Source organism: Asparagus officinalis, chromosome 9, assembly GCF_001876935.1.
Source record: "Asparagus officinalis chromosome 9, Aspof.V1, whole genome shotgun sequence".
Classification (NCBI taxonomy): domain Eukaryota; kingdom Viridiplantae; phylum Streptophyta; class Magnoliopsida; order Asparagales; family Asparagaceae; genus Asparagus; species Asparagus officinalis.
In genome coordinates this window covers 47,253,840-47,280,866 of record NC_033802.1, presented here as the reverse complement: position 1 = coordinate 47,280,866, position 27,027 = coordinate 47,253,840, and the positions used below count along the sequence as shown (strand labels likewise).

Genomic DNA, 27,027 nt, shown 5'->3' with positions numbered 1-27,027 from the left:
TATAATTTCAAAAAATATGGACAATTAAAAAAAACTGGGTTTCACTTCAAAAACCTAAATTGGGGGCAAGTAAACACGGAGCGTATGCATGCAATCATCTAAAGATAATGAAGACTATTTTATTTACAAAAATGAAGACCCACCACCCTCCATCACCATAAAAAAAGGGAAATTTTTTTACAATGTCTTACATTTGCCTCCACTACTTGAAGACTGCAGCAAAGGAGAAGACCAACCGCCCTCACATCCACGATCTCTCCCTCAGAGAGATTCTCCACAACTACCGATTTGGGGGAGAATGTTGGATTTAATCTAATAAATCTATTTGTGGGCACATATGATTAATCAATGTGTATTGCTATCTTTCAGGATAACCCACTAAAGTGATCAATTAAGTTGGGTTAATTTGGTATTTAAATAAGTCATGGGGTTATATGTGCAGATACCAGGTTGTAATTGTAATTTATTGAGGGGCTAAATTACAAAAGTACAACATCTATAAATAAGGGGTTATGGTCCCTAATCTAGGGTTACTACATTCTCTAATTCTCTTCACCCCCATCTAAGAGAGAAATTCGGTTTTAGAGGAAACCCTAAGGTTAGAAGATCCAAAACCCAAAATCAAGATCAAGCAATGGATTCAGGTATAAGCTTCCGCTCTTTTAGATCCTTGTTAATCTCTTTGAATTAATCATGGCTATATGGTTTTAGATCTCAAGTTTTATGATGTAGATCTAACAAGTGGTATCAGAGCCACCTTGATTAATTCTTAGGGATTTAAGTTTTATTGGATTTTTGATCTTAAATCTCTGGTTAAAGATTCTATTTTTGGGTTCGGATGAACAGTAATGTTCGGTGAACAGTAGGGAAATTTTTTTTTCCGGATGAACAGTAAAGTATTTTTCCGGATGAACAGTAACTTTTTGGAATTTTTTGGATTTTTCTTTGATTTTTTCTTCATTTTTTCAAATTCTGGATCTGTTTTGAAAATAAAAATCAAAGTTTTTTGGGTTCGGCGGCGGTTTCAATTTGAAACCCTAAGGGTTCATGGCGAAAAATTGAGGAGGTGGTTACCTCAAACGAACCTCGCGTTCGTTCCTAAGGATGAACTCTGCGTTCAATATTAAACGAACTTTGCGTTCGTTCTCAGGTCGAACTTTGCGTTCGTTCTCAGGTCGAACATTGCGTTCGTACTCAGGTTGAACTCTGCGTTCATTTTTTAAACGAACCTTGCGTTCGTTCTCAGGTCGAACATTGCGTTCGTACTTAGGTTGAACTCTGTGTTCATTTTTTAAACGAACTTTGCGTTCGTTCTCAGGTCGAACTTTGCATTCGTACTCAGGATGAACTCTGCGTTCAATTTTAAACGAACTTTGCGTTCGTTCTCAGGTCGAACTTTGCGTTCGTACTCAGGATGAACTCTGCGTTAAATTTTAAACGAACTTTGCGTTCGTTCTCAGGTCGAACTTTGCGTTCGTACTCAGGATGAACTCTGCGTTCAATTTTTAACGAACTTTGCGTTCGTTCTCAGGTCGAACTTTGCGTTCGTACTCAGGATGAACGTTCATTTTTTAACGAACTTTGCGTTCGTTCTCAGGTCGAACATTGCGTTCGTGCTCAGGTTGAACTTATCGTTCATTTTTCAGACGAACCTTGCGTTCGTACTTAAGTGAGTCTCGTACTCAATACAGTCGAACCTTGCGTTCGAAGTTAAGGGAACTTCGTGTTCATTATGGTTAAGCCTCGGCTTTTCATGGGTCCACTTTGGTATACTTAATTTATTCAATTAAGTTATGGGCCCTAATTAAGCTGTAAGACCCCAATTAAGTTTTAATTAAGTTATGGGCCCTAATTAAGCTGTGAGACCCCAATTAAGTTTTTGGAAATTCAGTTGATTTAAATTTTTTAATTTAAATCTAATTCGGTTTTTAATCAATTATTTAATTCAAATATTATGACACTAAGGTATTAAGGTTGTCTCTCACTCCAATTGATTAATTGAAACAAGAAGTTGCCAAAGTAACCTCTCTTGTGTAGATTGTTCATGAGGAATGTGAGATGTTTGTGTGTATGCTTTCGTGTAAATATTTAATCGGCCCAAAGGAAGGTTAATATTTATTTAGACTGTATACACATATGCGATGATAAGCGTGTGACAATTATAAGGTTTACATGTGAATAATGAATCGATCCAAAGATAGTTTCATTATTTGACATGAGTTATTGTCAATGTTTGATCATTGCAACAAGGTATCACTTACAAGTTAATATTACTGTCCAAAGACTTGATATTAATGTTGTGCCGGTATCTTGGATGGGGACTGTCATTATTTGAATTTTATTGATTATAGTTATTGATGTGAGCATTCTTTTGTTTTATTTCAGCTAATGCATCTGCTGCAACAATTTCTGCTAACATCAACTCAATTCCCATGCTAAATGGGACAAACTTCAAGGTTTGGAAAGAGAACATATTAATTGTTCTTGGCTGCATGGATCTTGACTATGCATTAAGAACTGAACAACCCCAACCTCTCAATGCGGATAGCACTCCTGATGCAAAGAAGGAGCATGAGAAGTGGGAGCGTTCAAATCGCATGAGTCTTATGATCATTAAGCGCGGCGTTCCGGAAGCCTTCAGGGGCATAGAATCCGAAGGGATTACTAAGGCTAAAGATTTCCTTGCCGAAATTGAGAAGCGTTTTGCGAAAAACGATAAGGTAGAAACAAGCACGCTTTTAGCTCGCTTGATTTCAATGAAGTATAAGGGCAAAGGAAATATCAGGGAGTACATTATGGAAATGTCTCATATTGCTTCAAAGCTTAAGGCACTTAAACTCGATCTTTGTGACGAGTTATTAGTGCATCTGGTTTTGTTGTCTCTTCCTGCACAGTTTAACCAATTTAAGGTCAGTTATAACTGTCAAAAGGAGAAATGGACTCTAAATGAGCTCATTTCATACTGTGTGCAAGAAGAAGACAGGTTGAAGCAAGATAAGACAGAAAGTGCTCATTTGGCCTATGCCTCTAAGGATAAGGGCAAGAAAAGGAAGAATGATAAGGAAGCTGCTAAGGGTCCAGTTGAGAAGAAACAACATAAGGATAATCAGGGTTGTTTCTTCTGTAAGAAGCCTGGACATGTAAAGAAGGACTGTACAAAATATCACGCCTGGCGTGATAATAAGGGTACGTTCCTTGCTTTGGTCTGTTCTGAGGTTAATTTAGCTTCAGTACCTAGAAACACTTGGTGGTTAGACTCTGGTGCTACTACTCACATAAGTGTTTCTATGCAGGGTTGCCTGAGCTACCGAAAGCCAAGTGATGTTGAAAGACACATCTTTGTGGGCGACGGACAATCGGTAGATGTGGAAGCAATTGGGCACTTTAGGTTGTTGTTAGGAACTGGTTATTATTTGGATTTAAAAGATACTTTTGTAGTACCGTCTTTTAGACGGAATTTGGTTTCTGTTTCTGTATTGGACAAATCAGGTTATTCTTGTTCATTTGGAAACAGTCAATTCAGTTTATCTTTTAATTCAAATGTTGTGGGAACCGGTTACTTGAGTATTTATGACAACCTATATTTGCTTGATACAATTGCTTCTTACAATGAATCCTTGCATGTGGAATCACGTGGTACTAAGCGTAAATTAAATAAGGAAAATTCGGCGACATTATGGCATAAGCGCTTAGGTCATATCTCAAAAGGTAGAATTGAGCGTCTTGTGTCTGATGGCATTTTGGATTCCCTTGATTTTTCGGACTTCGACGTATGTGTTGAATGTATCAAGGGAAAACAGACCAAAGTGAAAAGATTAGGTGCCAACAGATCTTCGGATGTCTTAGAATTGATACATACGGATATTTGTGGGCCATTCCCTACGGAATCCTGGAATGGTCAACAATATTTTATATCATTCATAGACGATTACTCACGTTATGGGCACCTATATCTTATTCATGAAAAATCTGAGTCTCTGGACATGTTCAAAGCCTATAAAGCTGAAGTTGAGAATCAACTCAACAGAAGAATTAAAACCGTCAGATCTGATCGTGGTGGTGAGTACTACGGTAGATATGATGGTTCAGGTGAACAACGTCCAGGACCATTTGCTAGATACCTAGAGGAATACGGTATCGTCCCACAGTACACCATGCCGGGTTCACCTAGCATGAATGGTGTAGCTGAAAGACGAAACAGGACTCTTAAGGATATGGTAAGAAGTATGATTGCTCATTCTTCTTTACCAGAGTCACTCTGGGGAGAAGCACTTAAGACAGCAGCTTACATTCTGAATAGAGTACCAAGTAAAGCAGTTGCTAAAACACCTTATGAGCTTTGGACTGGTCGAAAGCCCAGTTTAAAGCATTTACATATTTGGGGATGTCCAGCTGAGGCAAGGCCTTATAGGCCAAATGAAAAGAAATTGGACTCCAAAACAGTTAGCAGCTACTTTATTGGATACTCTGAACGCTCTAGGGGCTTTAAGTTTTATGATCCCACTATAAGGAACATTTTTGAGACGGGAACAGCAACATTCTTTGAGGATGTTGAGTTTGGGGGGAGAAATAAGGTTAGAGACATTAGTTTTGAGGAGGAATTGGCTTCAGATCCAATCCATACAGTTACTTTTGACAATATTCAGGTTCCTATACCTGTTGTTGCTCAAGAAGTAAATCCGGAACCTCAAGATGATAATGTTGAACAACTCCCTGTTCCAGAAGAACAAACTCAACAACCTCAAGAACCAGTGCCATTAAGGAGATCCACGAGAGAAAGGAGAAATGCTATTCCGGATGATTATATTGTATTTCTCCAAGAACATGAGGAAAGTAGTGGAATGTTAGAAGATGATCCAATCAACTTCTCTCAGGCCATGAAAAGTTCTAACTCTCAACAGTGGATTGATGCCATGAATGAAGAGTACAAGTCTATGCAAGACAATAAGGTTTGGGAACTTGTCCCATTACCAGAAGGTGCAAAACCAATTGGTTGTAAATGGATTTTTAAAACCAAGCGGGATGCAAACGGTAATGTGGAGAGGTATAAGGCACGTCTTGTGGCTAAAGGCTATACTCAAAAGGAAGGCATTGATTATACAGAGACTTTCTCTCCGGTTTCATCGAAAGACTCTTTCAGAATAATCATGGCACTTGTTGCTCATTATGATCTTGAGTTACATCAGATGGATGTTAAGACTGCATTTCTCAATGGAGACATTGATGAGATGATCTATATGGTGCAACCAGAAAACTTTGTGTCGGGAGACCCAAAGAATATGGTCTGCAAATTAAGGAAATCCATCTATGGACTCAAGCAAGCTCCTCGTCAATGGTATCATAAGTTTCAACAAATAGTTATCTCGTTCGGTTTTGAGATGAACATTGTTGATGACTGTGTATATCACAAGTTCAGTGGGAGTAAGTATATTTTTCTGGTTCTGTATGTGGATGACATCTTGCTTGCCACTAATGATATAGGCATGTTGCACGAAACCAAGAGATTTCTATCAAAGAATTTTGAGATGAAAGATCTTGGGGACGCCTCTTTTATATTAGGGATCCAGATACATCGAGATCGCTCTCGGGGTATTCTTGGATTATCACAAAAGAGCTATATCGATAAGGTACTTAAAAGGTTTGGCATGCAAGATTGCAGACCAGGTGACACCCCTGTTGCTAAAGGAGACAAGTTTAGTCTCAATCAGTGCCCTAAAGGTAACCTTGAAATTCAGGAAATGCAGAAGATTCCTTATGCTTCGGCTGTAGGAAGTCTAATGTATGCTCAGGTATGTACGCGTCCGGATATTGCGTACATTGTTGGGATGTTAGGCAGATACTTAAGCAACCCTGGTATGGATCATTGGATAGCAGTCAAAAGGGTTATGAGGTATCTTCAGAAAACAAAAGATTACATGCTCACATACAGAAAATCAGAGAAATTAGAGGTCATTGGGTATTCGGACTCTGATTTTGCTGGATGCCAAGATAGCAGGAAGTCTACATCAGGCTACATTTATATGTTAGCAGGAGGAGCTATATCATGGAAAAGTGTCAAACAAACACTAGTAGCTTCCTCCACTATGGCAGCAGAATTTGTAGCTTGCTATGAGGCATCCAATCAGGGAATATGGCTGCGAAATTTTGTCACGGGACTGCGCATTTTGGAAAATGTTGAAAGACCACTAAGGCTATATTGTGACAATAAATCTGCAGTAATGTATTCCAATAACAACAGGAGCTCAACTAAGTCAAAACATATTGACATTAAGTTCCTGGTTGTGAAAGAAAGGGTACAGAGTGGACAGATATCCATAGAGCACATTGGGACAAACTCCATGATAGCTGATCCTCTTACTAAGGGATTGCCACCTAAGGTCTTTCATGAGCATACTGCTCATATGGGTGTGGTATTATTTGAGGATATTATGTTTTAGTGGGAGTTTGTATTTGTGGTGCTTTATGTTTGGTTGTATTGTCTGATCAGAATAAAGTATTCAGTTAAGACACTCTGTTACATTATGTTTGGTTTTGACCTCACTAAGGAGGACCAGTTGAAAATAGACATGTACTGATCACATTGCATGTAATTTTCATGCTGCACATCCATGATTGATCTATGTCGTTTGATTGTATTGGTATATGTGACCATTGATGGGTCGAGTCACGATAAATGTGACGAAGGCCGCTTTGATCCTATATTGATATAGTCAATGGACGAGATTGTTCGGAAATACCATTTCAGTGATAGCAATTTTTGAGCTCATAAGGTTATACACAGTTTAAGGAATCATATGGTGCCCAAGTGGGAGATTGTTGGATTTAATCTAATAAATCTATTTGTGGGCACATATGATTAATCAATGTGTATTGCTATCTTTCAGGATAACCCACTAAAGTGATCAATTAAGTTGGGTTAATTTGGTATTTAAATAAGTCATGGGGTTATATGTGCAGATACCAGGTTGTAATTGTAATTTATTGAGGGGCTAAATTACAAAAGTACAACATCTATAAATAAGGGGTTATGGTCCCTAATCTAGGGTTACTACATTCTCTAATTCTCTTCACCCCCATCTAAGAGAGAAATTCGGTTTTAGAGGAAACCCTAAGGTTAGAGGGGGATGGAAGGGGGAAGGGGGAATCTGGCAATAATAAAAAAATTGCATCACATAAATTGTTAAGTGTAAACTACTTTTGAGATGGCGACACATGTATTAATTATCCAAGTTAAGCATTATAACATTAGTCCGACCTGGATCTCCCAAATATCGATTCCCCTCCTTAATGCACTTTGAAGATTAAGACGAAAGACATCCTCACTTAGACTCTCTCAAAGCTCCAAGCCGACAGACATCATCACCCTGGGTTTCTATCAAATGCCAAAGGCGTCCTTATGCAGACTCTCTTGAAGGACCAAGACAAAAGGCGTCCCGACTCGGACCCAACGACGCACCTCAACTACAAGGAAAGCTATTTGCTCCGTCGTCCCCGGTGATGTTAACTAGTCACGGTCGCGCCGAAGCCATAATGAGTCCTCGGATCACGCCAGCACCTTAGCCGTTCTGTCACCATTGCATTAAATGCGAAGATAAATTGGACTACCAGTTACTGACACGTGTAAAGTATCGGTTGAGTAAGCTGATTGTATGGATGTGGCCGAAGTTACCAAAATACCCTTTTTCGACTCACTATAAATATGCAGATTATCTTCTGCATGAAGATAGGCTGTTATCTACAACTAAAAACCCTAAAAACTATTTCTTTCATATATATTCTCTCTCTGAAGATCATCATTAACTTGATTGTTGGAGGAACCACCAGAGAACTCAACTCTAACCCTCTAACGTTTCGTATGTGTAGAAATCTATCTTCCCCTCGGAGTGATCAGTCATCAAAGAAGATTGAGGGACCCTAAATTCTCCCAAATCCACTCTAACCCCATTATAAAGTTCCTGACATAAACACTTAACAATATGCACAATATAATATAATATGTTTACAATATAATTAACATAACATACATCATCAATTCATTTTATAAATTATATTAAGACTACATTTATATAATATATTTTATAATAATATAAAATATTATTGTAATATATATGTATGTAAAGGGTTAAACTGGGTTTAATAAAATCAACGCACCATGCTATTTTGAAAATGATTTAGAGAAAAACGTCATGGTGTTATGCTTTTTTTAAGAAAAATACAACATAAAAATCACCATGATATCCAAAGCACCCTTAATATTGGCTAAGTATGCAGTGCATTGTTTGACATGTTTCCATTGAATTTTAATGTACAAGGTGACACTCAACGTTGCTCGTGTTGAGTTCAACTGATAGTAAAACATTTATTATATTCTTCTGATTTTCTATGTATGACCCTTCATAGGGTCTTCCACGGATAATGGAGGGTGATAATTTCAATCCGACGATTTCATCCAAAATTAGCTTGGAAACTATTAGGTGTAGATTATCAAATCAATGTGATAAATAAACAGATCATACGAGACCAAAGAAAGTTGTTACACTAACTCGAAATAAAAACTAAATTGCTCTAAAATGAAAACTTATATGGATAACAAATAAAAAGTCATACCACACGGTCACAAACATATAATTTATTATTATTAGTAGAGTATAAAGGCATGTATTTTACTTTTCTAAGTACGAATGTGACTTCATTTCACTTAAATAAAAGTTATTATTAGGCTCGTCACTTGTGGTTTACATCGTCAATTGATAATTTGATTGATCAGGACAACCACGAGTTAACTAGTTATTAGATATTATTCTAAATCCATATAATGAATAAAATGGATTACGTCTCATATTCAACTTTGATATACTAGTTGGACAAAAACAAACTACGTCCTTATCTGCTTCACTTAACACAATTAGCCACTTGATATAAGTACCATCTTAGTTGAGCCTTCAAATAATTTTTTTTGAGGAAGTATGTCTTTGGTATGCATAACAACAACACTAACAACCACAACTACTGCATCTTTAGCGCACAAGAGAATAGAACCTAGGCTCCTCCACAGTGGAGTGACACAGCTTTCCATGTGACCTTCTGAACTTTCCCTAGTCTACTAATAATTACTATCATTCTTCTCTTTCTTCATTTTTTTTTTCTCTTTGCAAGAAAATCAAGCAATTTCATGACTTTAATCTGATAGCGATTACTGAAATTCAAATATACCCCTCATTCTAAAGAACCAAAATCTATTTAAAAAGATCAAAACCATTAACCAAAATACATCGAAAACTAGAAAAAACCATCAAAATATTTCATTGATCAAACATCGAACTTCATATCCTTTTTAGGGATCAAGATCAAAAGGTTAATCTTTTTCTATTTTCCAAACCCTCACTCACACTCTCTCCTCAATGTAATCCTTCTCCTCTTAGCCTGGCTTAACATAATTTGCCACTTGATATTAATACAATCTTAGTCAAGTCTTCTAATTATTACTATCTGATAAAGTAAGAGAGAGAGTCTTGGGTAAATTTTTCTTAACTTGAATATTGAGTGCGCACATATATTTATACAAATAGAGGAGGGTGAGGAGTATTCTCACAACCAAGGTGGGACTAAAAACCCACTATTAACACTATTATCAACACTATTATCAACAGCCCCCCTCAAACTCATGTTTGATCAAACAAAGTGAGTTTACGTACAAGAATTTGGAACCAATGAACATGTAAGGCCTTTGTGAAGAAATCTGCAAGCTCGTCGGCGGATAACACATGAGGAAGTAGAATTGTCTTATCCTTGATAACTTGTTGACGAACAAAATGAGCGTCAATCTCAATGTGTTTGGTCCTCTCATAAAATACTGGATTATTAGCAATCTGAATGTCACTCTTATTACCACGGTATAGAGGAGTAGGAGTCGAAATAGAAATACCGAAATCACTAAGAAGACAATGAAGATGAATAATCTCTTTAGCTGTTGTGGACATTGCACGATATTCTGCCTTGGTGCTGGAAAGAGCAACAACATCTTGTTTCTACTCCGCTAGGAAATTAGGGAATCACCAAGAAATATACAATAACCTGTGATAGACTTCCTGGTAGTGAGATCACCAGCCCAATCAGCATCAGAATATACACAAAGCGCTAACTTGGATGTAGCAGGAAACAGAAGAGAGCGAGTGCTGGTACCCCAAAGATATTGAAGAATCCGTAATAAGGTAGCATAGTGTACAGAACGTGAGACACTAACAAATTGACTGATAATGCCAACAGCATGAGAGATATCTGGTCGAGAGATGCACAGATAGACCAATTGGCCAACAAGATGTCGATATCAGGTAGGATCAGATAGAGGCTCGCCATCAGTAGAGTGAAGTTTGACATTCTGTTGGAGTGGAGTATTGATATTTGCATCGTCAGTTAGCTCAGCTCGATCTAGAATATCCGAGAGATACTTCTGTTGAGACAGTAGTACACCCCGCGGGCCTTGAGAAATTTTTAGATCAAGAAAATACCGAAAAGATCTAAGATCTTTCATGTGAAACTGTTGTTGCAACTAGGATTTTGCATACTGTATACCAGCCACATCATCACCTGTAATGATCATATCATCTACAATAAAACTCTGCCACGCAATCGCAATGTAGTGTGAACAAACAAAGAAACATCTTGATGACTTCCCATAAAGCCCGCCTTGAGCATGACATCGTGAAAACACTCAAACCAAGCGTGGGGTGCCTACTTGAGACCATAAACAACACGACAAATGAGACATACATGTCCTGAAGGAATATTAGACCCTGGAGGCGGTATATACTATCTTAGATAAAGAGCCATGGAGAAAAGCATTTTTGATATCCATATGGTATAAGGGCCAACGATGAGTAGCAGCGACCGCAAGAAGAGTACGAACGGTGGGCATCTGAGCAACATGAGCAAATGTCTCTTCATAATCAATACATTATTGCTGAGTAAAACCTCGAGCCACTAAACGAGCTTTATGATGTTCAATGGTGCCATCAGGATGATACTTGGCCTTATAAACCCATTTACTGCCAACTAAAGAGATGCCTGGGGGATAAGGAACAACATCACAGGTATATGTTTGCTGAAAGGCCTGAAATTCCTCAACCATTGCCTGTCATCACTCTAAAAATTGAACGACCTCTTGAAAGGACTTGGCTTAACTGTAGTATGAATGGCAGCAAGAAAATTATGAAAGATAGATGAATAAGAAGTAACCGAAGCATACCGTGTAGACATGACATGTGAGCGTTTGCCTCGACGAAGAGCAAGAGGAACCTCAAGCGGGGGAGATGTTGGCACGTGTGCATGAAGGTCAGCAATATTTTTTAGAGTGAGTGTCATGTCTATGGGATAGAGATCAGATAGTGGAAGAGAAGGCTCGGGTGAGGGAGAGTCAACAGTAGGAGATGGAGAGATTTCAAGGAGATCTTGAAAGCAGAACCGAGGTAAGGAAGTTGGTGATGCAGCTGGCAGAGAAGCACGATCAGTAGTGTGGGGGAAATTGAAATCATCGGAAGCAGAATAAAATAGAGAATCCTCTTCGAACTTAATGTGTCGAGATATATGAACTCGACAAGATGCAGGATCATAACAACGATAACCTCGATATTCCGAACTAATTCCTAAATAGACATAGAGAATAGCTCTGGGAGATAATTTATCACGTTTGTGAGATGACAGAAGAACAAAACAATAACAACCAAAAATGCGGACCAGATCATAACGGAGAGGATGAATATAAATATGACTATGAGGAATAGCACCGGGAAGAGAGCTAGATGGAGTGACATCAATGGCATGAGTAGCAGTGAGAATGACCTCAGCCCTGAAATGACGAGGAATAGAGTAAGAAATGAGCATAGATCGAGCGGTATCGAGAATATGACGATATTTACGTTCAGCAATACCATTTTGCTTATGAGTGTACGGACATGACCGTTGAAAGATAGTCCCATGAGAGGACATGATAGAGCGCATGGTAGAGGATAGGTACTCTTTGGCACAGTTAGAACGAAAAACTTTAATACGAGCTTGCCATTGAGTGAAGATCATCGCGGTGAAGGCTTGATAAGCAACAAGTACATCATAGTGATTTTTAAGTAGGTAGACCCATGTATAACGAGAGAAATCATCGATAAAACTAACATAATATAAGTAGCTAGATGAAAAAGGCAGAGGAGCTGGCCCCCAGATATCAGAATGGACCAAATCAAATAAGGAAGTGAAAACATATGTACTGGTTGGAAACGATAGAGCAGTGAATTTAGACAATTTACAACCAGTACATGCCTCAATATGAGAATGAGAGGATACAGGACCAAGTACTCCAGACTGGATAAGACTTTCCAGCCTTTTATGAGACACATGACCAAGTCGTCTATGCCACAAATCTGCGAAAAGCAAGGGAGAGGATTTTGAACTTATAGAAGCAACAAGAGAACGTGGACGTATCGACTCTGGAAGGTGAAGATATTTCAAAAAATATAGTTTGTGTCTCCTCTGATCGGCCCCAACCGTCTTGCCCATTTGTGGATCCTGCACAATATAAGTATCAGAAGAAAATGAAACAAGTAGGCCATCCATACATAAGGAGCTAACAGAAATTAAATTCAAACACAACTGAGGAGTCACATAAACGGGGCCAAGAATTAGATGACCAGATGGGTCAGTTTATAGGGTGATAGAGCCATACTGAGTGCTAGACAAAGGTTGTTCAGCAGTCGTGTAGATAGGGGGAAGAGAAAAGGAAGTGAAGACAGAAGATAAGAGGGAGGCATTACGAGTCATATGAAAGGAATAGCCAAAGTCAAAAATCCAGATATCATTCATACCAAAGACTGAAGGGTTGGCTGAAGAACCAGCAAGACGCATACCAGAGAGTTGTGTAGTAGATGTAGAGACTCTATGCTAAAGAGCATCAATTTAATAGCGAATATCAGAGAGTTGTGTAGCAGATGGAGACGTGGTATGTTGAAGAGCCGCAATTTGATGGCTAATATTTGCAATAGATTGAAGAGCCTCAATTTGACGGCGAATATTAAAGAGTTTTACACTAAATGGAGAGGCGGTATGCTGAAGAGCCGTAATTTGACGGCTAGTATCTGCAATAGCTTGAATGGTAGGGTCTAAAGTGATAGATGACATAACATTGATCGGTAATCTTGGTGCACTAGAGGATCAGGACTGAGGGGATCGCTAACTACGGCTAGTTCCTGAGGAACGTAACTCAGAATGAAGCTGGAAACATGTCCCAAAGTGATGTCCCTCCTTCTTGCCATAGGTGCAAAAGAGCTTAGATCGAGCCTGAGAAGTAGGTGCCAGTGAAGATGCCATAATAGCAGCAATTCGAAGTTCAAGATAATAATCCTTAAACGAAACCCGAATGTTTAAAGGAGAACCCGAAGGTTAATGTAGAAACCCGAAGGTTAAAATATAAGAATCCGGAGGTTAAATTTGAACCCAAAGGTTATACATGACTGTTAAATCTGAGAAAAAAGAAGCAACCGGCGACCAAGATGGCCCGAAGATCGGCAGGATCTGATGCTCATGCCGAAGACTTACAACGGATTAATGCCGATGTTGAGACGTTGAGACGTAGAGATGGATTGAAACGGCGATTTCGTTACTGACTATGAAACGACAATGTCGTTTGTTTGAGGCCGAGAGACGGTTTGAAACAGCGATGTCGTCAATTTGAGACCAAGAGATGGTCTTAAAATGGTGATGCCATAAATTTGAGATCGAGAAACGATCTTGAATATGAGAACGCGAAACGCGTTAAGAGGCCGCAAAGCGGCAAGGCCAAAAATCTGGCAGAGGAATGTAAAAAAGCGTTAAACGACTGCAAAACAGTAAGGCCAAGATTTGACAAAAGAACGCAAAAGCGTTAAAAAATTTTTATTAGAAGAGAAATAATAACCATAGCTCTGATACCATGATAAAGTAAGAGAGAGAGAGTCTTTGGTAAATTTTCCTTAAATTGAATATTGAGTGTGTACATATATTTATATAAGTAGAGGAGGGTAAAGAGTGTTCTCACAACCAATGTGGGACTAAAAACTCACTACTAACACTATTATCAACACTATCATTCTTCTCCTTCTTTCTTTTCTTCTCTTTGCAGGAAAATCAAGCAATTCCCTAACTTTTACTCTATTGACCATTGCTAGAATTCAAATATATCCTTTATCCTTAAAAATCAAAATTAGTATAAAACGGTCAAATCCATTAACCAAATACATTGAAAACTACCAACACCCATCTATATATTTTATTAATCAAATATTGAACTTCATAGAACGATTTTCCTTGTTAGAATTAAGATCAAATGGTTAAACTTCATAGGAGCCACATTGCTTATTTTCTCATTTCCATAGTATTGCTTCTTCGCAAGAGATCTAGGTCCAATTCTTTGCGTAGATTGCCAAAATTGTTGGAATAAACATAAAATGATTTTATGATACATGACACATAACATGCAAATCCATGGAGAAGTGGGACCTTCACGAGTCAAATGCAGATGCAAATGAATTATTTTCTTAAACATAAAGAAACAACCATATCTCTCATCAGAAAAGAGGATTCAGACATATTATATATGAAAATCATCTATCTCGACGAGGCAAAGCCATCTAGATTAACAGATTCCTAAAATCACATTAGTATCATCGATTTTTGACAAAATTCTAAAAATAATCAGAATTTAATTTATTTTTAGTAATAAGGTTGGAGTATATTTAGATTAGAAAAAAAATTCAATTTTGATTGATGTTGGATTGATTTGTTTTTTATATTATAGGAAGTCTATTCAGGATAGGATTTGATACTTTATATTTTTTTATAATTCTAGTCTTATTAGGGGTCTAATCTGTTTAGATAACTTTTCATCAATAAATTTTATTCTTTATTCTTCATGGATTCGAAATTCCTCATGAATTCGAAAATCGTTTTTTGTGGATTCAGAAAACAATTCTTGATAGATTTCAAGGCTTGTTACTTCCGCGCTACATTATCTCAACCTTGGGTTCTCCCTTACTGAAAGATATTTTGGTTCCAAATGAATTTTCATGATGCATTTATCAAATTTACGGAATAAAACAGTATGTTATTGAATGCAAACATATACAAATTGATGGTATGTCAGTGCAAATTTTCATAAACTACAAGGTATTTTACTTCGATTTAGCCTTTTACTCTACATCCCCTCTTCAGACAATCTCAAAACCCACATACTCAAATAATATACCTAAAACCAACTAGGTAAATTAATTTAGACTTAAATTTATAGATAAATATTGTATTTAATAATGGTGTCACATCATCAATTATCTCGCATGCGAATTAATCAAATCAAGCTTTAAATTGTTCCTATCCTAAATTGTCCTCACATTTACACGACTACAAATATCTCAAAGGGATAAAATTGCTCTATTAGAATTAATGATCCCCAACTTAAACCCGCACAACTTGTCCCAACTATGGGTGTCCAAAAAGGCCCGCGGCCCGGCCGGCCGTCGGCCTCGGCAAACTCGGCCAGTCGGGCTTCCGCGGCGCTCTTTGGTGCGCGGGGTGCCGGCCTAGAATGAATTTTTTTTCCTTTTTTTTATTTTTTATTTTTATATGTATTATTATATGTACAATATATGTATATTATAAATATTATAATATGTAATAATATATTATATGGATAATATATTTTTATATATGTATAATATATGTATATATATAATATATAGTATATATTATCATATATTTCTATAAGATGTATTAATATGTCATATGTGTGTATTATATATACTCTTCTCTTAGTATATAAGTATATATAAGTATACTCTCTCTTATACTAAGTATATATATGTATAAGTATATATAATTATACTTTTCTCTATATAAGTAGTATATAAGAATACCTCTCTATATATGTTATAATGTATCGTATGTATTATATATTATTACTGTCCTTTTAGTATATATGTATATATAAGTATCTGCTCTCTATCAATATATGTATTACTCTCTCTATATATGTATACTCTCTCTATATAGGAGTTTACACTCTCTTATATATGTATATATGCTGTGTGTGTGTGTATATATATATACTTAAATACCTCTTCTCTAGCTAGTATATATGTATATATCAAGTAACTCTCTCTTATATATGTATTACTCCCTCTTATATGTAAGTATACTCTCTCTTTATATTGTATAATATGTGTGTGGTGCTGTGGCTGTGTATACTTCTCTTATACTATATAAGTATATATAAGTATAGTATATCAACGGCTACTTCTTCCCCATTGGCCCAACGGGCAACGGCTACTTATGTTGATTCTCTCTCTCCTCAAGTTATAACTTATTAAATATATACTAATATACTTTACATATAATATATGCTATATATATAATATATAGTTTACATTAATATTTGTAAGATATATACTAATAATTAATGTATAAAATATAATAATATTAAACTAATTCTTTTTTAGCATTTTTTTATCAAAAAAAAAGAAAAAAAAAGAAATTTAAAAACCTAGTTGGGATTACTTATCTATGTGTGATGCGTATGAAATTCCAAAAACAAATTTATATTTGAATTTATAAATGATTTATTAATTATTAATAAAGAATTTATTTTTATAATTTTTTATTTGTAATTTATGTCATTTTAAGTTGATTAATAAAATTATTGTTTTTTATTAAATTTTTTTTGTCTTTTTTAATTTAAATTTAAATAAAAATTACAAAAATTTGATCAAAAAATATAATAAAAAGAGTAAACCGGGTCGGCCAAGAACCCGGCCGGGGGCCCGAGCCTGGACCGGTTCCGGGTCCGGTCGCTGGGTTTATCCGGTTTTTGCCCGGCCCCTGGGCGCGAGATTTCCGGGTCGGGCCAGCCCAGATTGGACAGGTCTATGTCCACGCAATAACCTGCGTCCGCGACAGGCCGTGGCCGCATGGACAGGTCTAGTCCGCAACACCAATAACCCCCCCCCCCCACCCCCATCCTGAGGGATGGGGGTGGGTGGGCGGGGGGGTTATTGGGGTGCGGACTAGACCTGTCCATCCGGCCCGGCCTGTCCGGACCAGGTGTATTGTGGACTAGACCTGTCCAATCTGGGCTGGCCCGACCCGGAATCTCGCCCCGGGCGGGCAAAAACGGATCAACCAGACCGGACCCGGAACCGGGTCCAGGCCGGGCCCGCGGCCGGGGTTCTATGGCCGACCGGTTTACTTTTTTTATATTATTTTGTTGATCAAATTTTTATTTTTATTTAAATTTTAAAAATTAAAAAAAAGACAAAAAAAATATTTAATAAAAAAACAAGTATTTATATCATTCAAAATGATAATTACAAATAAAAAATTATAAAAATAAATTCTTTTTAATAATTAAAAATCATTTTAAATTACAAGTATAAATTTGTTTTGGAATTTCATCGCATCACAATAGATAAGTAATCCCAACTAAGGTTTTTAAATTTCTTTTCTTTTCTTTTTTTTGTAAAATGCTAAAAAATTTAGTTTTAAATATTATTTATTTATATAATTAATATTAGATTATACTTACAATTATTATGTAACTATATATTATATATTACATATTTATATAATATATTGTATATATTTAAGTTATAACTTGAGAGAAGACGAGAATCACAGTAAGTTAGCCGTTGCCCGTTGGGCCAATGGGGGAAGAAGTAGCCGTTGTACTATACTATAGCTGTATAATATACTTTTATAGTATAAGAGAGGTATACACACCACAACACGACACATATATATACATATATAAAGAGGAGTATACTTAATTAAGAGGGGTATACATATATAAGAGAGATGTACTCTATATATACATATATACAGAGGAGAGAGTAGTATTTAAGTATATATATATACACACACACACCACTATATACATAATATAAGAGAGTGTAAATTATATAAGAGAGATATACATATATAAGAGAGATATCATTAAGAGAGGAGTATTACTTAATACTATACATACATAAAAGAGAGAAGTAATATATTACATACATACATACATTATACATAATAAGAGAAGGTATTCTTATATATACTATATAGGAGAAAAGTATATTATATAATACTTATACATATATTATACTTATTAAGAGAGAGTATACTTATATATACTTATTATACTAGAGAGAGTATATATATTACAACATATGACATTATTATACATCTTATAGAAATATATGATAGATATATACATAATTATTATATACATATTATATATACATATATAAAATATATTATATATACATATATTATTACATATGATATATATTATTATACATATATGTACATATGATAATACATATAAAAATAAAAAATAAATAAAAAGTGAAAAAAAATTCATTCTAGGCCGGCGCCCCGGCACAAAGAGCCGGCCCGGAGCCCGGACTTGGCCCGAGTCTTTCCGAGCCGAGCGGCCGGCCGGCCGGCGGGCTTTTTGGACACCCATTAGTTGGGACAAGTTGGCGGGTTAAGTTGGGGATCATATTCTAATAGAGCAATTTTATCCCCTTTGGATTTTTTGTAGTGCGTGTAAAGTGGGAGGACAATTTTAGGATATGGAACAATTTTAAAGCTTGATTGATTAATTCATGCGAGAAATTGATGATGTGAACCTTATTAAATCAATATTTATCTATAATTAAGTGCTAATTAATTTACCTAGTTGGTTTAAGGGTTATTATTTGGATAGTTATTATATATGAATATATTATGTTTACTTATACTAAAATATAAATATATTGTTAGATTATAATTACTAATTATTATAAACTATGTTTTAATTGTTATTAATATAAATATAATATTAATAATAATAATATGATATATATATAATTATACTTATATAATAATATATTCATTAATTGAATATATAATATTTAATTCAGTATGTATAATATTTTGTTATTTCTAATTATAATTTAAAATATTGTTTATTTTATTAAAAAATATAATATAATATTATTATTATATGATAATGTACACTATTATTATAAATAGAATAATGATGAGACGTGACTCCTTTATTTAAATATAATATTTATAACGTAAGTAATGTAGTTTAAAATGTTCAATTTATTAATATAAAAATTTATCAATATATATTTATATTATAATTATATATATATTATCATACTTTAATTAAGTAATTTATATAATTTTTTTGTAAGGATTAAATATTATTGAATATTATGACTACACAATATTGATAATATTTTAAGACGTATTAATTAAATAATAAGTATAATAGAAATAGTAATTCATATATAAATAATAATTAGTATAATTTATTAATTATATTATAATTAATATATAAACACTATATCTATAATATAATATTTTGTATCATAAAAATATATAAGTATATTTTTATTTCTAACTAATAAAATATATATTAAATAATGTGAAGAGGGCGTAATATTAAAGGTTAGGAAAAAAAAATTTGTATAGAAGGGATAATTTATTGAAAAAAAGAAGAATATATATTGCCCAATCTTATTGTTCCAATTAATAACACCTTAAAATTAAAAATGGACAATATGATTGCCGCCCAAAGTAAAATTCCAAAAATTATACACCTTACCCAAATGTGACCAACAATTATCCCCCCACGCCCCTGCGCCCCTCGCTCCAAGTTAATTGCTCTTCCATTCCAAGCCTCACTCACTCACTCACTCTCCTCGATGCCGTCCCTCTTCTCTCTCCTCCTCTCCCCTCCTCGCGCCATCTCCTCCTCCCCTCCCTCCCCTTCCTCCCGCGCCGCCGCGCCTCACACTCCCTCATCCCCCTCTCCTCCCAAAACCCTAAACTCCTAACCCTGGACACAACCCCCCATCCATCCAAGCACCTGCTCCGCGCCCAGCGACTCCCTCGCGCACAGCTCTCTCCCCTCTCCCTCACCTCCCTTCTCCTCCTTCGCACCCCGCCGCCTCCTCCCGTCCCAAACCATCGGCCTCGTCGCGCCTCCCAGGCAACTTCATGCGCGCTCGTCGAAACCCCCGGCGGCCCTAACCCTAACCCTAGCCCCTTCTCCCCCGACCCAAGAGTCGGAACCGAGCTCCTCTGCGTTGTACGAGCTCTCCTCAAGAAGATTGGACGCAGGGTTCTTGTCGGGGATCGGGTTCTTGTCGGGTCCTTGGATTGGAATGGGGGGAGGGGGATGATTGAGGATGTGTTTGAGAGGAAGACCGAGATTCTTGATCCTCCCGTGGCGAACGTGGATCACCTTTTGGTGATGTTCGCGATGGAGCAGCCGAAGCCGGAGCCGTTTACCTTGACGAGGTTTCTTGTGGAGGCGGAGAGCATGGAGATTCCGTTCACGCTGGCGATGAATAAGGCGGAGCTCGCTGGCGAGGAGGTAGTCAAAGGATTCACATTTCTAGTTTTTTTTTTTTTCAAAAATTTGTTCTTTTAATATTTTTTTATAGCTACTTTGTGTACTTGCATATTGGCACTGGTTGTTTAGAAATGTGTATGGAGTAAGGACCACCTCAATAGGAGGTCACAAGAAAATTTTGAAATGATGCAGTAGGAAAGAACTGTGTACGTTTATACATTAACTGGCCATGTTTTTGCTAGAAATACTTTATATGGCAATTTAAGAGAAATTTTCAGAGACTGGTGGATCATACAGCTGATTGAGAGTAGGAAAATAGAAGTGCGTGGATGCGTATTACGGACTATGAGCAGATTCTGAAGCAGATTTTTGGTAGAAATACAAGAGACAGACCATGTAATCATTTGCTTTACTACAGTCTCTAGAAAGAAAGAAACAAAGAAACCAATGAGGAAAATACTAGGTATTGATACATTGCAATCTTAACTCAGATAGGAAAAGAGTAAACAGAGAAAGGGTTTGTTGTCCACTTTAGCTGTGATTGTAGCACATGTAACATGTTTGTAATTTGTAAAGAAAAGAAGGATAGTCGGAAGTGAAAGGAAAAACATCACTAGCAAAATACGTCATTTAGAGCAATGATCTGGTTGAGGCAGTACCTTGTAGCTAGAGACTGTGGTCAAGAAAACAAAACATGGTATTCAATTTCATGAAACATGACTTTTATAAGGACAGGTTTGTCTTTAGTGAACTCTATCAACAAATTCAGGAAATGTGTCTTTTACAAGGGCAAGTTTGTGTTTGATGAACTCTATCAACAAATTCTATGTGGTATTTAGGAAACACTAGGTTTTTTTCTTTTTGTTAAAAGCTCGTCAGTTCTTTTTGCATGTTGAGGATTAACAAAATCTACAAAACTCTGGTATTCAATTTGTTGGATTGATCTTGGCATTTACATAAAATTTTAAGGACTTCTTCTCCGTGCAGTGTACTGACCTTTGAGAGAGACATTGAGTTTATGTTAAATTACCTCATCTGTTTTTCTTGTTGCGGTAGTATTTCCTGATATTTCAAGCATTGATACTGTTTTGAGTAGTAGTTTCACTTTCATCATTTAGAAGAACCAAATCTCCTCCACCATTATCTATATCTTTCAACTTTTCTCATTACCTTTTGTTGGTGTTAATGACATAACTTATGAAAATTTATGTCTATAACAATGCAGAGTTTGAGTGAGTGGAGAATAAGGCTTCATTCCTGGGGCTACCAACCCTTATTTTGCAGTGTGGATAACAAATCTGGATTGGCTTCTCTGGAGGATATCTTGAAAGGGCAAACAACTGTAATAGTTGGTCCAAGCGGTGTTGGAAAGTCCAGTCTTATCAATTCCTTGAGGAGCAAGCAAAGGATTGCTGGAGGAAAGGAAATAAATGGTTTGCATGATCATGTATGTATAACATTATTCCTTTGCTTTTGTGATTTTCAAGTCTCTTTTCCATATACTTCTCTTTGTTGGGATTAAAAATCCCAGGAGATTTATTTTTCTATTTAATTTTGTTATTTTGTGAGGTGAAGGTTGTAATGTACATTATGTACTACATCATATGCAATTTATGACAGTTATAAATTGCTTGTTTGCTTCCCAGACATTGGGAAACCCTTCTTGTCACCATCCTTCTGTACCTATATAAATGATACAATAAATTGTTTGCTAAAAGTTTAGTAGGAAACTGTTTTGTTACATTCTTGTATTCACATGGATCATATTCGTTCTTTTGACTGTTTCAGAAGAATGAAGGAAGTAAGTGGCTTGGCGAACAGCGAGTGGATACGGTATCTAAGAGAAGTGGCCAAGGAAAGCACACAACAAGAAATGTATCCTTATTGCCACTCTCCGAGGGAGGTTATATTTGTGACACTCCTGGATTTAACCAGCCGAGTCTACTGAAAGTCACAAAGAGAAGTCTAGCAGATACATTTCCAGAGGTTCACTTTTAAGTTCTTGCCTATTTAATTCCTTGCCCTCAGCTTTAGCAATTTCTTCACAAATTATGAGTTGTTTCATAACTGTTTGAAACTTGGATTCTTCTGTGTCTGCAGATCAGGCAAAGGAGAAGTGCTAGTGAGCCCTCAAGATGCTCATTTAATGACTGCTTGCATCTTGGGGAACCTGGATGTGTTGTGAATGCTGACTGGGAAAGATATCCTTACTATTTTCAGTTACTTGATGAGATTAAAATTAGGGAGGCCTTCCAGTTGCGGACCAGGGGAACAAAGAGAGAGCAAGATGTGAGGTGAGTTAATAATTAGTTTGTCTGTTTGCATATTACACAATCATGATAATTGATTGCCCCCCTTATCCTGTGTTTTATTATGCTGCTCTTTAAACATAACTGATCTCTCAATGCTTTTTCCTGCTTGCAATGTTTAAGCTAAAAGAAGATGCTAGTTTCTAATATAGGAACTTGACATTACCATATTCCAAGCGAAACATAAGCAGATGTGATGAGGATAGGTGCTAGTTACTGATTTTAGCAATTTGGCATCTGGTGAGAATTGGTATTTGGTGTTGAAACTTTGCATAATAATAATGAGAAGTAATATTCTGTTGAGCTCGAGGTTAGATATGTTTTCAATCATTTTTAAAGAATACTTGTATTATTCTGACATTTTATTCTCAGTACTCTGCAAGACATCATCTTGTATCACATGATAACTGAATCAAACTCATTTGATTATTGTAAGGCCCTTGAGGCTGGATTCTTTGAAGAGATTTCCTAGCCTTATAACCACATAAGAAGTGATAAAATCACTCTACGAAAGTAGCGGGCCTAGTGGCTGATGAAGAAAGGCAGTATTAATTATCATTACTTAGATGGTTAATTTATGATTACGTTGGGCCTTATTTGTAGGTACAAGGTGGGTGAAATGGGTGTCAAACAAGCAGAACCACGTCTTGAGCCAAAGAAGCACAGGAGGGTATCTAGAAAGCAGCTTAATCAGTCTATACTGGATGATCTTGATGAAGATCTGGAAGAGGCAGGATATTGACGAAAAATGGTAGCTAAGTCTGACTCATGGTCATGGATTAGATGTACATGAAAGCTTGGTAAGGAACTAGATACCAATAAACATTCAGACACCTGTAAGTAGTTGAGTTTGTGTACTTGTTTCTATGTGCCCTACATTGTATGCTATGTTTAGACACCGCAATTACAAATTTATTTACATAAATAAAAGTTGCTAGTTTCTTCTGCTGATTTGTTTTTAGACATCTAGCTTTTCGCTTTTGTGGTTAAGACATTTTTTATTTCTGGACTGAAAATAAGTTTTCATGAATTAGGATCAGCGCGAAAGGAAAAGAAATTTGCAATGTGGTTCAAGAGTAAGAGCAAATTTACGATGTTGATAGACATATAAACAGACGAAATACATGGTGTTTCTATGAACATTAAATAATTAATACACTTGAGAACAATAGCCCTCAACTTATTTGGTATGCCAACTCAAGTATTGCAGACACACATGTAGACACACACACACACACACACACAATCAAAAGGAACAATACTATTTTGAAGATCGATAATAGGAGAGAACAGTATAAACAGTCTGTAGTATTGTTAGCACAATAAAAAGAACCGCACTAGTGATCAGGTAAATTGAATTTATCGGATTCCTAAAGTATCCATGTTTTAACTTTGCTTTATACCTGATCCATTTGGTATCATAGAGTTCCCACACATTCATGGAGAGGTCCTGAAGCTGAGAAAGATAGGACTTGTCATAGTCCATTATAGAGTCCTTGCACAACTTTCTGAAGAAGAGAGTTGCTTCATTATAGTCCAGAGTATACGCAACAATCCTTTCTCGTCGCAACAAATCCAAATCCTTTCCCGAGTCTATAAGACAACTCATTAACATCACATAGGCCATTACCCTACTTCTTATGTTTCGAAAGAAATACTGTTCGAAAGTTATGAGGTTTCTGTAGAAAGAGTTAGAGTTGCTGTTGAGCCTTGCAGGAAAGATCTCGATGATACCGTGTTCATATGATATATTCCAGCTGAAGCTCCGATCAGTCTTTTGCTTGAACTTCACATCGACATTCATAAGATCAGATGCACATGGAGTCATCAGCATCGATTCAGTTGGAAAATCAGCAACGATGACCTCTTCAATTGGTTTGCCAATAAAACATGCATGGAAGAGATGAAGCAAATGGTAAAACTTATTAGTTTTAGATGATGAGCCATCACTTTTAGGAAGTGGTTCAAGACCCTTGATTAGACCTTTGAAGAATTTGGAAGCAATTTCAATAAGAGAGATTTTGTCTCCAACCACCAAGTCGAGCAAACCCTTTAGGACAACAAAAGGAAGCTGATTCTCAAGAAGCAACATATCAAACTCTACCAATGATAAAGTCGTCATGTTATTTAAGATCAGATTCTCTCTTTGTTGTTCATGGCTTCTGAAGTAATGTGAGAGCAAGAGCTCAACGATGAAGCATCCATCAAGAAGCAGCATGTCTGAGAACTCCCTCTCTCCAAGTTTGATATCTCCAGAATAAGACAATTGAGATTGTGTCTTCAACCCATCAATGAGCTGCAAATACTTGTCCAATGTAATTTCTTTGTTTCGTTGAAGGATTCTTTCAAAGTAAAGCAATTTGACTTGATCCATGGGTTTTAGGTGTGGCTTGTTATGGTGGTAGGGGCCTATAGATACGACCTTAGGCTCATAAGCATTGGGATCTGTTGCTCTGATGTGGTCTGAGACTCTGAAGATGATGCTTGTGCCTCCGTTGTTAGGGTTTGAGCCTCTCAGCTTCTTCTTCCAGGACTTAACCCATTCTTGATCCAAGACTTTGATAGAATGCTCTGGTGTGCTCACCATTTTTGTTTTGTGTTAGGTACAGGAATAGAAGCAAAATATGCAGTATATATACATACAACGACTTGACTGATTAAGGTTCTAAGTCCTCGTCAGTTCATCTTTGATTATGTGCACGCAAACTATTTGCATATTTTCTGACTTAAGTCTTGCTCAGTCTAGCTTCCTTTCAGTAAATATTCATTGGTGCATCGCATCAGGTTTGTTCAAGACTATCTGTTAGTAGATTATGGCCATTCTCTTATTGATTACAAATGTGTTATTAAGGAGGCATCAAGATAATTTAGCTGAATACATACGTTTTACATCGTAAGTTTGAGAATTATGCCAGACGGAGGAAATTTCTGCGATCATCGAACTTGAACACAGAAAACGCTTGATTTGACTATATAAGGTTTTGGTTTCATATGTGGTTATATTTTTGGTTTATTTAGATATAGTCCCTCTAATCTTCATTAATTCCACAGTCCCTCAAAGCTTTGAAATTGCTCATAGGTCCCTCAATGATCAACACGTCCCTGAGCTAATGTTTTCGTGAGCACAAAGGAGTTCTGGGGGAACATAAAACTGAATGGTATTTTGGTCATTGAGAAACCAAATTGCAAGACCCCTTGGAATTTTGAGGGATTTATGAGCAATTTCAAAGATTTGAGGCACTAATATATAAATAACTAGTATTTTTTGGGGGGTTCATCTCTGATTAGGTAGAAACAAGCCATTTGCATTTTTTTTCCTGACCAGAATGCTTACGTTGTTGTATCTAGTTGTTTGCATAAAAATTTAATTTCAAGACTGACCACCAGTAAAGAATAATGCTTTTATTAAGGAGTTGTGTACACGCAAACTATTTGCATTTCTTTTCTGATTGGAGTCTTGCCGAGTCTAGTTTCTTTTCAATAAATATTCACGGTTGCATTGCATCTAGCTGTTCACGAATCAGGCTTATTACAGGTTATGACCATCCTCTTGTAGATTACAAATGTTGGAGCATGGAACACGGTATCGAGATAATTGAGTTTCATCTGGCAAGTTTGAGAATTGTGCCTCCAAGATGGAGGAGATTTCTGCAAACATCAATTACGTACAAATACGGAGATTTGACTGGGTTAAGGTTTTAGCTTTTTTGTATGATTTTTATAGTTTCATTTTTGGTTATGCACAAGCGAACTATTGCATGTATATTTGCTGACCAGGATGCTTACGCTGTTGCGTCTAGTTGTTTGTATGAAAATTTAGACTTATCATCTACTATAAAAGAATAATCTTTTATACAAATGGTTTGAAGAAGGAAACAAGCATTGGACAGTTTAGCTGAATGTGACGACCCATGAATGGAAAACACCGAGAAGAAATAGAGAAGTCCACATGCATCCGGGCTTCTACAGGTAAGTATATAAAAAATATTTTCTCTGTGTACCTTAAGTGGGTAATCCACATTGTTTATGTTTGGAGATTTGAACGGAGAATGGCAACTTATGTGTTGAGATTAGATGAATTTTGCCCGGTACTGTCCAAAATGAAGCAACTCTGAGTAGATTGACAAACTCTCTTGCTTTTTAAAGTAAGAGTAGTAGTGATGGTTGTACTATAAAACTTACCCTATTTTGTACTCTTATATAAAATAAATAGAAAAGTAGAGTTGGTAATGATTCATAATTTTTCTTAACAAATTCTAACAAAGGACCCTACACATTTGCTAGCTGTAGTACAAGTAGTATAGAAATAGTATG

The 27,027-nt window shown here is 36.3% G+C and overlaps 2 protein-coding genes across 2 annotated transcripts; one reads left to right on the top strand and one right to left on the bottom strand.

The window, feature by feature from the left end:
- Positions 20,228-23,658, top strand: LOC109823926 (small ribosomal subunit biogenesis GTPase RsgA). Its single transcript, XM_020390388.1, has 5 exons — positions 20,228-20,425; positions 21,630-21,851; positions 22,193-22,390; positions 22,505-22,698; positions 23,317-23,658. The coding sequence occupies exons 1-5, from the start codon at positions 20,228-20,230 to the stop codon at positions 23,453-23,455; spliced, it is 951 nt and encodes a 316-aa protein (XP_020245977.1). The 3' UTR covers positions 23,456-23,658.
- On the bottom strand, positions 23,794-26,242 carry LOC109823925 (UPF0481 protein At3g47200-like). Its single transcript, XM_020390387.1, has one exon. It carries the CDS (start codon positions 25,298-25,300, stop codon positions 23,975-23,977), a length of 1,326 nt encoding a protein of 441 aa, XP_020245976.1. The 5' UTR covers positions 25,301-26,242; the 3' UTR covers positions 23,794-23,974.

What these genes read in the sequence shown, in the direction of transcription:
- LOC109823925 (XM_020390387.1), bottom strand. Translation starts at nt 25,300, where the DNA reads ATGGTGAGCACACCAGAGCATTCTATCAAAGTCTTGGATCAAGAATGG.
- LOC109823926 (XM_020390388.1), top strand. Translation starts at nt 20,228, where the DNA reads ATGATTGAGGATGTGTTTGAGAGGAAGACCGAGATTCTTGATCCTCCC. An exon ending in CGGAGCTCGCTGGCGAGGAG is followed by an intron (nt 20,426 to 21,629) that starts GTAGTCAAAGGA and finishes ATAACAATGCAG; the next exon opens with AGTTTGAGTGAGTGGAGAAT. An exon ending in TAAATGGTTTGCATGATCAT is followed by an intron (nt 21,852 to 22,192) that starts GTATGTATAACA and finishes TGACTGTTTCAG; the next exon opens with AAGAATGAAGGAAGTAAGTG.